General features: G+C 36.4%; 1 protein-coding gene across 3 annotated transcripts in view; it reads right to left on the minus strand.

Annotated features, from left to right (window-relative positions):
* IPO8 (importin 8) overlaps positions 1–14,322 on the minus strand; it is a 48,842-nt gene that overhangs the window by 11,180 nt on the left and 23,340 nt on the right. For all 3 annotated transcript variants that reach the window (XM_063319136.1, XM_063319154.1, XM_063319145.1), the window contains 10 exons: positions 13,199–13,315; positions 10,814–10,903; positions 9,964–10,129; positions 9,196–9,356; positions 8,620–8,745; positions 6,767–6,833; positions 5,936–6,061; positions 5,340–5,437; positions 4,219–4,314; positions 2,502–2,722 (listed from right to left, as the gene is read on the minus strand). In XM_063319136.1, the coding sequence (XP_063175206.1) occupies positions 2,502–2,722; positions 4,219–4,314; positions 5,340–5,437; positions 5,936–6,061; positions 6,767–6,833; positions 8,620–8,745; positions 9,196–9,356; positions 9,964–10,129; positions 10,814–10,903; positions 13,199–13,315 (1,268 nt within the window). The remainder of the gene's footprint in view (positions 1–2,501; positions 2,723–4,218; positions 4,315–5,339; positions 5,438–5,935; positions 6,062–6,766; positions 6,834–8,619; positions 8,746–9,195; positions 9,357–9,963; positions 10,130–10,813; positions 10,904–13,198; positions 13,316–14,322) is intronic.

Raw genomic sequence — 14,322 nt, forward strand, 5'->3', positions numbered from 1 at the left:
TCCTGTTGCCGTTCAAGTGCAGAGTCTGAGCACAATCCAGCATCATGATCTCCGTGTTTCATTTTCATAGGCTTTGTCAACTTTTGTCTCAGCTCTGAAGAAGAATTTAGTTGAACAGTAGTTGCAGTAGCTGATGCTTTTTGAAAAGCAGCACAAAAGAACTGAAAGTTAAGCTGTACCTCACAGGAGTACTTGAGGTTGGAGCCTAGTCAGATCTGCAGCACTTTTCCCCTCCGGACCTAAATAGTTTCTCACTGAATGCTCCAGGATGAACTGTTTAAAGCTATAAATCTCTTTCATTTTTTATTTCTTTTAAAAAAGGAATGGCAAGCTTACCACCTATAGGGAATATCTTCTTTCACACTCTCTCTGTATGCGCTCATCATTTGATATGCAGAAGAAAAAATGACAGCACAAAGCACTGAATCTCAAGAACTTTGCTTCAGCCATAAAGAAAATCAGTACATGGAAATCCTAAAACTTCTTGCTTTTTTCTAAAGTTGGTAGATATAAAAATAATTTAGTAATGAACAACAATATTCCCACAAGGTGTGGGAGAGGTAGGCTTAAAGGTGCCCTTTTTCATTCACTGGCACTCCAAAAGAAAAGGGGGACATTTGGGTCCATTACGCCTTTTTTGTCACTGACACAAGTAACCTCTCTAATTGATAAGATATGTATTTATGTTAAGATACAGAACGTACTATAGATATTTCATACACAGCAGGTAGAACAAGTCAGAATGCTTGTGCTAATATGAACTGTCCATTTTTGTCATAAAGAATAAGAGATTTTTTTCCCCCACACTTTTTATATGTTTAATTTAGTGCTTTCAAGTTTTTTTTTCTTCAAGGAGAGACTGCTAGGGTAATACCTTCAAACACAGACACACACAGGGAATCTGCACAAAGTTGTATGCACCAAAGCAGGCAATTTCTCTTGTACCTCCAAGTGCTTTTCATTCTAGTAAACCAGACAGAATTAACTTGCAGACATGAAATAAAGTAGTCTATGCTGCAATTCTACAAACTGCTGCACTTTCATCCTCATCCCACTGAATTGTGCTTAGGACAGAGGAGGGAGGAAAACAATCTTTACTGTGTGCATTTGGTACGTGTTTTAAAAATACTGCAAAGTACGCTGAGAGCAAAACCTGCATATGCCAGTTGGTCATTGACTGACTGGGAGTCAGTATTTTATTACAGATAAGAAAAAGGTAATGCAGTGCTATGGTGCACCACATGGTTCTAAATTCAAGATGAACGCTGAGGCAGTAACGTAGCTGTACCAAGATGGCATATAATTCTGTTCAAGACAGATTAACACAAATAAGAACTGGTATGGAAAAAAGCTATTTGGATGACTAGGGAGCGGACAAACCATCTTAAATGAAGGCCCTTAGAGACTTGTTTTGAACTGGAAAGACAAGACTGGACCAATAAAAAACACGTAGGAAAAGAATAACAACCTAAAATAAGGTATGCAATCTATGGGTCAGAAGCTGCCTGTCTTGGCCCTCTGTTCATTCACAGCATGACTCTTAAGACGCTAACACTTCGCCTGTTGGCATAGGCTATGCACAGAGATGTTCTAAGCCTATCTGTACACCTACAGTCAGATGTCAGCCTCCAGTGACAAAATCTAACTCATAGCAGGAAGGTGAGAGGTAGCTGTTAACTACATCTGACCGTCTGCTTTGCTCTTAAGTGGATTTGAATCCCACAGTCAGACACCACATCTCAGCTGAGGGGCAAGCACTAACTGTTAGGCACTGGACTTCACATCTGCCCAGCATCAACTGCCTGCTTAGCTATGTGATGACAGGCTTTGTCCACCTTCATTTATTTTACAAATGTTCAGCTCCTGCCCAAGTGCACACTACTGCAGTGCAGACACGTGTTCAAGGGAGGTCAGAATAAAGTTTAAGGAAGTTTAAGGAAGTTTAGAAATATGCTAAACAGTCAGTACATCAGTTGCATAATGATAAATATGCAAAGTTGATCCTGAACAACTTACAGGAATTAAAATCAGAATGTGGATTCATTGGACAGAAAAATGTTTTTTCACATTAAATGGATAAATTAAAAATACTTTATAAAATATAGGACAGAAAAATATGTATACACCGTGTTTCAGAAAAAAAAGTTAACATCTCACTGAAATGCTGCTGGTCAGCTCTGAACATTAGCCTCAAGGCATGTTGGACCATCTCTTGGAGAAGCACATAGTTTGTAATTAAGGAACTTAAAAGAATTCTGAAAAATTTTATGTATTTTACCCTTGTATCCTCACAACACAGAAAATTCAACAAGTAGCTCAACGGACACAGAAAAGCTACACAGACACAGGTCAGCTTTACTGGCATCATAGCAATTAGACCTGGTGTGGATTACTGTTATTTAGACTAACCAAGGAATGAGAACTCTTACATCACCATGACTAGAGATACAAACAGAAGTCAAAACCATGGACTTTTAAAAAATAAAAACCACAATACTTGCCCAAGAAAACAGTCCGTGTCATTCATCCACTGGTTTATGAACTGTGCAGTGACAGGTGCAGGATTGTGTGGAAATCTCATGTTCTCTAAGGTGTGCAGAAGTAGGTCAGGATTGTAGTAGAGTGCAGCTATGGCAACCTGAAGACACATGGTACGAAGCTCACTTGTTTTAACTCCTCTAGTTAACCGCTCCAGAACAGCCTCCACAAAGAGTGGAATACACTGGGCATACAAAGGAGAAGACAAAAAAAAAAAACAACCACTAAACAAAAAACCCCAGACATTATACATGTTGACAGGTTACACAAAAGTTTAAAATACTTTTATCAGAATTGATCTCCAGAGTTAACTGAAGTCCAGGTATAACCTAGGAATGCATTCTATTCACTTCCTAGTATAAAAGCCTTTTAAGCCTCTGATTACATTCTTATAAATCTTCCCCAAAACAGCTATTCTCTGAACTGAAAATTGCCAGTGTTATTCTCAGTATGGAGGAGAATATTTAGGGCCATTTGGTGGAATTTGTTCTAGCGTGTATAACATGTTTAGAAAAGAACTCAAAGACATTCTCATCTTTGAATAAAGTTATCCAACATTTTCAAAACTAACAGGCATTAAAAAAGAAATTACCTAAATCTGCAAGAAAAAGAAGTTTTTCCTAATAAAACTAAAGTGATGTTAAATTCCTTATAAGAGTTTGAAATGAGTGAGTTTATTCAAATAAAAGCAAGTGCGCACAAATTCCTACACAACAAAATAAACACTACATATATTTCCATGTGCCGGTTTATGCTTTATAATAATTTGGGAAGCATTATGAATGTTTTAGTTTATGAGTTTCAGTTCAGTGTGCAACCATTTCAATTCAGAGTTGTGCAGCTCAGTTAATCCTTCCACCACATACTCACTTCAATGCAAACACATACAATTCACTTTAATCCCTTCCAGATTTCTTTTAAAAATAAAGTCTTTCGCGGAACCCTTTTATGTTCATTTACTTCAGCGTTACATTAGTGAAGTTATATTGCTTTCAGTGAAATTAACTAAAAATTTATCACTGAAGTCCATGGATTGCACCGTGGCAACATCAAACGTGATATGTAGAAGTAATTTAGGCTGGAGTGTCATGTAAAACATGAGAGACCGGAATTTAGCCCTTAATAGGAAAAGGACTGCTATCGAAAAGTGTGTTATAAGAAACTTTGGAAAATTGTGATTATTTTTTTCCCAGCAATCACAAGCCAGCCACGCTAGAAATTCTTCATTTCCAAATGCACTGAGTAATAATTTAAAATATTAAAAAGGACCAAGTTCATATTGCTTGGAGAAACAATTTCAGTAGTTGGATACGTATACTTAACCTCTCAGCTGCAACACTTAAGAATGTGCGTTTTGCGCCAAAGGGGAAATCTTATTAGGAGAAAGCCAAAAAAAAAAGACAATTCTGCACATCATACTATATCCTTACCGTTCAGTCTATATTCATTTTCTGGTCATGCCCACTAATCTCTCACCTCAAAAAAAACACCAAAACAAACAAATCCAACACACACCCAACCTTACAAACTCTCCTGTGCCCATTTACTTCTTTCTGTATTTCTCCCCATTTCTACTTTTTACATTTCCCTCAAACTCTCTAATTCCAACCGCTTCTCTCAGGAATCATATGCGTATCGTTGGAAGCCAGTAAAAGAGAAAACCTGTTCAATATATATCACCTGGTCAATACCCCGTCCTTTGCATTGAAGAACAATTACTTCTAGGAGTTTGGCTGCATGGCACTCTGCATCTTCTCGTAAATCTCCTGTTAACACCTAACAACCAGAACAACAATTTAGTTTATCAGTATTAACCACTGACAATTTTGAAAGCAAGTGCTCCTGTAGATGCATACATCAAAAAATGTGGTATATACATATCTATTCATGCTATATTTTGTGAGGCAATAAAACACATAAAAAATCATCTCTACAGGACATAAACCAGGATAAGAGGCTAAAGATGAATTTAAAATTTAGAAGAAATTGCTACAGTTCTTTATGAATGTTAGTATTCTTTATATGTCGTTGCTTTCCCTTTTTTAAAGGAAATGTTACTTATAAGAATCATTGATGTTTTCCATATGCTGTTTCTGTTTTGTGACTTCAATTCTAATAGACACTGACAGATTAACGGCCCGGCAAAGTGAAGTCCTATCTCTAGACTAGTTGCTGATTAAAAACAAGATGTATGCAATCACTCTATGTATATGTGCATACATGTGAAACTGACTGCTTCTTCTCAGTATGTTTCAACCCTATGGTCAGTGTCAATCAAACCTGACAAAGAATCAGAATTCTCAAACACATTCAATCTCTCTAACTTTCCTAAAAATAAGCAGGTAGCTAGATGCCACTCTGTAATGCCCAAAATCAGAGAAAGGCTGCAGTGTGATCTCATACTTTATTATACATCAGAGAATCAGCATAAAAGAGAAACATTATAAATGTAGGAAGAACTTCAAATGAGTTCGCACCTTAGCTGACAACTAGAGAATCCAATCACAAGATACACAGCCCAAGGAAATCAAGCTTCATTAATTCCTCTACTTACCAAGATAGCCTGTTCATAGAAGAGAGTCAAGAGGAACAGCAACTTTCTCCCACACAAATTTGCGCATGTAATTTTTTAAAAAGCATGTCACTTAAAAACTGTGAGGGTGCTATGCGTACTCAGAACTGAGCCGAGACCAAATTTCATTTCCTTCTGAAATGACTGGCCACCACCTGGCATGTTCAGGTCACTCCGCCAATGTGATTGTTAAGTAACAGTGATAAGCGTTAACAGTAATAAGCCTTACCTCTTTACACATAGCATAAATGATTTCTAAATGCTTTGGGTTAGACAGTAAAGTATCCGTGTCAATGGTCACATAATTATGCAAGAGAGGCATCATTTCTGCAGAAGAGGGAGAGCAAAAGAGAAAAAAATTACAAACCAATCCATGCAAGTGCTAATGAGTGAGGCTGTAGTCCTATAATGGAATTTGTTAGCTCAGATTCTTGGATATGGTTGGAAATTCAAACTCTGCAGAAGTCTATTCTAGCAGAATTCTTCATAAAGTGCATCACGCAGGTTGCATTCTCAGAAGAGTAAATAGAATAGGACTACATTTTAATTAATTCATTTGTAATTTCACATTAACTGGGTATATTTCAGCTTTCTTTGAGTTCAGGACCTCCTACAATAACTGATCACACCGACAAGATTTGAACATGCTTCTCCTACTTAAATATGCTCCTGTTACACTCCCACACTAAACAGACGGTCAGGGCATGACTCAAATACATGATCATTTTAAACCAAGACACTAAATGCAAGCGACCCTTATTGAGGTGGGCTTTATTGATGAATTCCCAAACAGTGGAAACATCAACAGAATAGAAGTGATCATACCTGCAAAGCACCCATACCAAACCTGCGGGAAAAACTCATATACAACACCTAAGAGCTGCCACATTTGAGGTGAAATCATCTGGCATGTCAAGCTGTAGGCCAAGGAGAGAATGTCTTCGTAAAACTCTGGAAAGGAGAAACAACTTTAAGTAGGGTGCTTTAAAAAAATAAATTTACCTTGCAAATACCTTGAAATTTGAAACCAAGGCCCAAGTCATACGACAACCAGGAGACAGCAGTTAGTAACAAAATCAATACATGGTACAATAATACAAATCGGAAAAAACTCTTTTAGAATGCTCTTATGTTGGCTATAGTTACAACAATATGCACAGTTTTTCATTATAAATACACACTAGAAAAATATATTACCAGCACATCAAAGACGTTGTGTCTAAACAATTTACTGCAAAATATTTTTATTTTCCCAACCCTTGTTTTCATTTAAAGGTCTTACCACAAAACTGTGTAGCTCTTTAGTTCAGGTTACTGATAAAGCAGTAATTTAATTGCAGACCATGTCCATAAAATACTAATGTAATTGCAGACATTGTCCTTTAACACAGCTAGCTAGAACTATAATCAGAATTGCATCTTCAGCTTTTGAGTCTGACCTTCAAAACACAATAAACAGCCTGACTAATGTACAAGAGGAGATCAGGAAAAACAAATCATAACTGAAAACTAACGTCTTTTTTTCTTCAAAGCAGCACACAAAAAAAAGATTAATTTCTGTCAGGGAGACAGTGTCGTTTACACTAATTAATTTAAGAATGTTTTTTAATGTAAAAACATGTAAATGTTTTTCTAAAAACTATCTCTAAAACATACCTATAACGCGTTTCTGCATAACGAGGCCTATGATCTGTAAACAAATGCTCTCGAGCTGTTGAGTTATCTGAAATAAAAATATAAAGCAGTTTATTTTAAAACTCAGAAATACAATAATTTAATCAATGTCTTTGACTAATTCAGTTTGAGAAGTTCTTCAAGGCAAAAAGGCTTTTATCAATTTTTAAATGCTGCATTAACAATCACAATATTATGAAGTAAGGTCTTACTGATGTAAATACTCAAATTCTCACTACGCAGTTTTTCTTTAAAACTTGTCACTTACAGCATTTTTCTTTATTTTAAAAAAAAAATCTTATTTTGTGATTATTCCACACATCCTACCAAAAACTGTTTCTGTTGTCCTGTCTGGATATAAAGCAACATTGTACTCAAAAGTATTTCTGATAAAGCCTCTGTCCAAAATCTTTGAAGTAGAATGCGTAAAAAGCGAGAAAGGAAGAGATGCTTTTGCCTAAGGTCTACGGAGAGCCTCCCCGAGTAGGCTCAGCAAGAGGAACACATGCATACAACTGTGTTGAAATCGGGATTCAGCCTTGCCACGGTGGACACAGAGGCTATGAATTAAACTAAATTACAAGGAGAACTACATGGCCACTTTATAAGTCTAATTAAAACTAGTAAATACAGACATTTGATGTTATTACCACAGGCCATTCATTACAGACATAATCTTGGAGGATGTCAGGCTTTCTGGCCTTGTTCTAGTGAACAGATCAAGTATGTGAACACAGATTGATCCACTTATCTTCAGGCACCTGGCTCAGAAGCAATCATCCCCTAAACTCTCTCCATACGTAAAGGATTTCTAAGGATTTTTTTCTTTTTGAAAGGAATTTATAAGGAGTTTTCAGCCTCATATATAATTTGTATATCATTTATATCACTTCTAAGATGATTACAGATCCTGAGATGAAGAGCACTCTGCACAATATTTTAGTTTGTGCCTCACACAACAGAAAAACAAGCTGCTAAGTTTATACCAAAAATATCCCAACTCTAAATGTTTTCCTAGGCTAAAACCTGAAAATCCACTTCAGGTTATCATTTGTGATGCTGAGCTTAGCTACCAAATTTTATTTTAGCTTTCAAAAGATGCAAGGGGTTTTTGTAAAGGAATGAAAAATGTTTTGAAATCCAAAGGAACACAATGGTCTTAAGAGAAAATAATTAGTATTTTAATTAATGTATTTTTAAAATTATAAGCTTCATAGCTTCATGCACAGTGAAACTTTCTCATTGTAAATCTAGGAGAAAGCACTTTTATGCCAACAGAGCTTAAGTTACTGACTGACTTTGCCTCTTCGGTCATCACTTAACTCTTTCCTACCTCAGTCAGCCCAGCTGGTATGAGCAGAAAGAATCTTTCTTCCCTGAATATGTGAAATGTAAACTTAAATTGCACCACAACTGCTAGACCAATTCCTAGGAATTCTATCCAAGAAACTGATGGCTAAACAACAAAATATGAGTTACTGTTGTAAAAAAAAAAATGAACCTTATGCAAATTTTTTCTCCCTAAAATCTATTTTAACAGTCTATAATACAATTATCAAATTAAGTGCTTAACAGAGTAAGGGCTAAGGATTTTACCCTCAGGATGTAAATTCCCCTCAAAGTTGAGATCTAAACAATTAGGAAATCACAAAAGTAAACTGGGCTTTAAATTCAAATTTGTCAGAGATCACTTGGTACTAATTCACCATCCTGCTATAGTAAATGCAGAGTCATGTCAGCCCAAGCAATGCGCCATACATGGAAGTGCTTGTTGTCATGAATGAAAGGCACGAGGCAAAACAGCAGGAGAAAAGATGTATAAAAGAAAATCTCACCTCCTTGTGATCTTCCACAACTGTCAGGATAGTGTCAATTGTGTGCAAGATGTCCGTGGCCATAGCTCCTTTGTCTTGGTCTTCGTCTTGTTCGTCATTCTGAATTATTTTACCAAATATTTCAGCCTATGAAAAAAAAAAAACAAGCAACTTGACATTCAGGAGTAAATTCACATTTCTAATTTGTCACGCAAAACCAAGACGGTCAATGCAACAGCAGCAATGCCTTATCTGTAAGAGCTGTCAGTGCTGAAAAATACGCTCCTTACTTTTGAAAGCGGAATACAGAAAATTGAAAACTCCTCTTTTCTTTGAGGAGTCTGGCTATGATAAGTCATTTGAAATGTTAAATAGTTAGGGCTTGTCTCTTTAAAACCAGTGTCAAAATTCAGTATCTTTGAAAAACCTATAGGTTTTAAAGATGCTGCATACAGAAAACAATATATTGTGAATACTATATGTGGACCTTTATAAAGGTTATTTTAAATGGTGTGCATGTCAAACAAAGCTCATTAAATGTTTACTGAACTAGGCATGTGCTTCTGACTAGACTGTTACTTTACTACTGTCTCTTACCAGGTGTTGAGTCATGTCAACGGCGATGGTAGCTACTTCCTGACTGTACTCACAGATCATCTTCTGGATTACATTAGTAAGATCATCATTTTCCGTCTCTCTAACAACGTGCAAGAGCTCTTGCATAACTGGCCTTACATAAGGCTTCACATATTCCTTGGCTAAAAAAAAAATAATTGAAATTAGGTGAAATCAATTATCCATAAACACAATTATACCATAACTCAAAACTATTAGTAACTGACTACTCTTGAACAAAGTAATTTTTTAAAGTTTAATTTGCTAAAAAACAAAAACAACCACCAAAAAATCTACCCAAGGCACTTTTGTAGCCCATAACTAGTAGACTAACAAAGTAAATAAATTGTACATTTACCACATTCAACACTGAAATGCCATCTACAACAACAAAAAAAATCGACTGTTCTGGGGGACGCATGCCCTCAATACATAGGTAGCATTCATTCTTAAACATACACACTATTTTATTTCACTAAAGAAAAACAAAGACAGCTGCTGTTTACTTTATTAAAGGAAATATGTTGATTCTAACTTCTTTTGTGCAGAGACCTGTAGTAAAAACTTGAAGTCAGAATTCTGGGATGTACACAGTAACTGATGAGCAAGTGACACTCTCTAAACATGATGAGATGTTTTGAAATGCATGTCTTTAAACGGTAGAAGTGTTTAGATAAATCCGCACCAACCTCCTCGTCTACCAAAAAAAAAATAAGCAGTGTATACAACTGATGAATCACTGTAGCATACCTTGCTCTTGGTTGCTTATTAACATCTGAAGAGCTATGGCTGCTTCTACTTTGACAGGCATTTCCTTATCATCAATCAGGCTCTTCTTCGCCAACTCTACAGCATTCCTCAAGTTTAGCTCATTGTGAAATTTCAAAGCACTGAAAGAATGAAGCACCCAACAGGACTGCATGACAAAAAGAAAAGCAAGTTAGGGACTACTGCAATTTTTTAGCATTTTTTTAACTGATTCAAAAACAATGCTAACTACCTCTATGTTTCCATGCACTTTTTTTTTTTAATTATGGTGTATTCATACAGTAACATGTAACAAAGTTTTTTTGCACTTAAGCAGTTCTTTATTTTCCTTTCACAAATTCCAATAAATTCAGTATGCACATAATTGGCATTCATAGTTTTGGTCCTTCTGGGGGAAAAAATCAGAACAGAAATTAAAGAAAATTAACTGTTTGCTTATGACTGATATGGGCAGTCCAGGATTTTCTTCAAGCTACACTTAAACTGATATTATCTACTCTGTGGAAATCCCACCTATTCTTCACAGCCATCCAACCGCTCTAGTTATTGAGATCTGCTAACGAAAACTGGTCACAAAAGGGCCACGACCACTGCTCAAATTCTCCAGTCTGATCAAAGAGGTAAACAACAATATGGCACAGACTTTCCATCAATTCATTTAACTGACAAATGATTTTTTCAGCCAACACACTGAAAAATTACTGCACAGGGTGGCTATTTGAAATTTTACTATATATTTGCTTTATTTCTTTCATTGACATTCAGAATGAAGTGAAACTTGGAAGGAAAGAATCATGGCAAATACTGAAATTGATATAACCGGTGAACTTACTCTAGCCCTGAGGTACCCCAGGTTAGACATGAACAAAGGAAAGACATGATTCTGTAATGTCAGCTCCATTTGATCCTTGAAGACACTCTTCTGTTGGTGTAAACAAAAATTAATCTTGGAGACCATTCATTTTACATATTTCATTCTAGCCAGTTATTCATTTCAACTATCAACCATGAGAAATGCAATGATTTGTCTATGTAATAAAGCTATTCTCTCATGAAGAGATCTGGATCTTGTACCTTGAACTGAACGAACCTCATAAGCACAGCAAGTTCAATGCCAGATAAGTGAAAGAACTGTACATGCAACTCATTACAATACTGTAAACTGGAATTTTCATTTTCTTTAAGGCAATTGATTCCAGCTGATTTTTCTTAAAAATCAATTAGGATAAATAACCTAGTACCTCCATTCTTCCCACAAAGGAGTATATACATAGCTGAAGATAAATATAAGCTTAGTATGAAACACATCAGTTTCAATGACCTACTATTACTATAAGCATCAAAACTAATTATTTTACACACTATAACAATAACTCACATCATTTTTCGTGTTTATTAATGGACTAAGATAATTCCTTTGTGACAGAAATTTCCTTGGCTGGAGAAGGATATTTGATGAAAATTATCCTCCGTTATTCCAACCTTGGCAAATCCCAAGATATTCACAGGAAGTCAGGACCATAAACATGGAGACTTGTGACTTTCCCAGCACCTATAGTCCCGGGATGCTAGAAAAGATATATGCTGGGGACTGTGTTACCATCGAAAGGAATGATTCAGTGGCTGAGACAGGAAAAGGGTGAAAGAGGACATTCAATACAAAAATGTATCTCAGGTGATCACACATCGACTTCACCAATGCATACATCATTTTTCCCCACACTGATTCCCAAACCTTCAGAGAGGCAGATAAAGAACTGAGCAGAGAAAAACACAGAGAAGGGAAAAGAATTTTCCCTTGTGCACAAAGGTCAGAGGTTTGCATGCATTAAACCGGAGCCACTGTGGAGAGCCACGTGGGTAAGGCAGGGTCATTGTGTTTACGAGCTCCTTACAATCTGTATCTCAGTCAGCTCACCAGCCAGAAAGCACTTACAAGTCGAGTATTTTAAGCAGAAAGTTCATGGAATTTTTCAGTCTGCCAAACCCCAAACACAAGAAATTTAGAGTTGAGAGGAGTCTGCAGTGTTTGGGGATTATTACTCTTTTGTAAAGTACATTATAGCCTCATGTTTCAAGACCAAAAATTTCAAATGAGAGCAGTATACTAGCATAAATCCCCTTTTTTTCCACAGGACAGAGATAAATGGGTTTAGAAGCCCACAGTCAATATGAAAGGCTCCTCACAACACAAACAATGTCCTCCTCTTTCACCGCTATACTCCAGCACAAGGGAGGGCATTTACAATGCAACCTAATCTACAAAAATTCTGCAAAAGTTACTGATGTTTCAGGATTTCAGATCAGATCAGGGATTGGTACATTGGCCAAAAATAAATGTTAGGAACATTGATAAGATGTGCCTTGCAACATGAAGACACATCCTGCACAGAGAGAGACAACTTGCATAAAATAAAATAAATTCCTTTAAAAAGGAGGCCTCCAGCACAAGGCCGCCATTCTCATGCTAGAAAATTATAACCTTTTGGCAGTTACTTTTGACATGGAGAAAGGGTATACTTTGGACTCCATTGTCTACAAAAGCGTAAGGGAAATCGTAATGAAGATTACATTACAGAGCAACAGTGGAGATTCGACGTGTATTCAAATTCCAGAAAAATACTCAGAATTCTGAAGATACTGTCTATACAGAATGGAGGAAGGACAGAAACTCTGTGCTCTTTGCAGTTATTTTCAAAACTCCCAACTGGCTGATGAAACAAGACTTACAGCCACGCGTTGTAGGGTAAGAAAGCTGGAAAGCTAGACAAAACATTCCTGCAAGATGTTAAGTAAATATTTTTATGCAACCAGAAGCAGCTCACAGTAGTACAGGCTGTTGGGGAGTTTGCTAAAGAATCATAGGCAACGCTATTGATGGAATGTTTATTGATGGCACGTTTGCTTTTTTAACACCCTTCCATTTTATTAGTAAAGCAGGAGAGGACCAAGGGACTGTTCTGTAGCAAACAAACACAGCTTTGGAGAAACTTGAGAAGAAAAATCTGCAAATAAAATGGGAATTTAAAAAACAGGAAAGAATGTTAATATCTTTAAAGAAACAAACCCTCAGATTCTTATCCCACAGTGCAATCTCTCTACAGACTTTATAAATACAGGTAAGGGCTAGCCATACTTTATAAACTAAGACTTTTTTATTGGCAATGGCACTTGATATTAAGAATTACAAACCTTTTTCACTTCTTTACCCACTTACTTTCAGTAAAATATCTGCTAGGGATCCTATAACATGCAAAGCTCCATCTTTTTTCCTCGGATCAACGTTTGGCTCTGTCAGAATCTCATAGCAATATGCCATCATTTTTGGTAACACCTATGCAAGACAGAAAACACTCAATCTCCTTTTGTCAGATTATTTTAATAGTATTGTTTAAGTCAAAATATTCACATGACATTTTTAAGTAGAAATTTTATTCTGGTCAAAGCAACTGTGAGGTACTACATGTAGCATCTTTGCATAGTTAAAATATAGAAGGTTCCTTTTTTAACTTTTCAGCCAAACTCGTCAAAATTAAATTAATCTCCTTGAAATTTCACATTAGTAATAGTAAATAAGGTATTTTTGTTGTCTTGAGGCAAATCAAAAAAGGTGACGAAGAGGCAAGAGGCTCAAACAGTACCTCACCCATTTTTTCTCCCCTTAAGTTCTCTTCTGGTTTCTCTCACACATATAAATACATACGTGTGTGTACATATATGTATGAACACATACATATCCAAGAACAGCTTGGACTAAAACCTCATAAACTTATATTAATCTAACGATTTTGGCAATAACTTCTAAAGTTGACTAGACTTAGAAAAGGTTTCTTGGCAAAACCAATTGTTTAATGTCATTTCCACACCCGATATGTGCTTTTCAGATGTCATGACGTTTTGACGGTCTCAGTACAAATTATGAAAATGAGGAGGTCAGCAGGCAAGGGCTGTTTTGACAATAAAGAAGTAGAAAGTTCATAGGCTATTCCACCTGACATAAAGACTATGCCCTGCTCTGAAAATCCATCTGGAAATGGAGCTCCATATTTACCAGATGTTAAAATGGTACCCAGAAAAAAGCTCGTAGCTCTAGCAAACTGACGTGCTTTCTAGGGCTTGGTTGGGTGCTTTTGCACAGATCAATGGAAGTACAGAAAGATCTGCAGAAAAGTTATGTCCTCATTTAAAGAGCAGCTGTATGAAACTGGTTTCATTCCTGCTAATTTCATTGCTGTCAACAGGATTTAAATAGCATCAGTGAAAATTAATAAGGATCAGGTTCACTTTTCCCCCTACTGCTACAGTTTGGGAAGCTCAGAACAGCCATGACAGAGGCTGTTT

Source organism: Chroicocephalus ridibundus, chromosome 1 (genome assembly GCF_963924245.1).
Source record: "Chroicocephalus ridibundus chromosome 1, bChrRid1.1, whole genome shotgun sequence".
In the NCBI taxonomy this organism is placed as follows: Eukaryota; Metazoa; Chordata; class Aves; order Charadriiformes; family Laridae; genus Chroicocephalus; species Chroicocephalus ridibundus.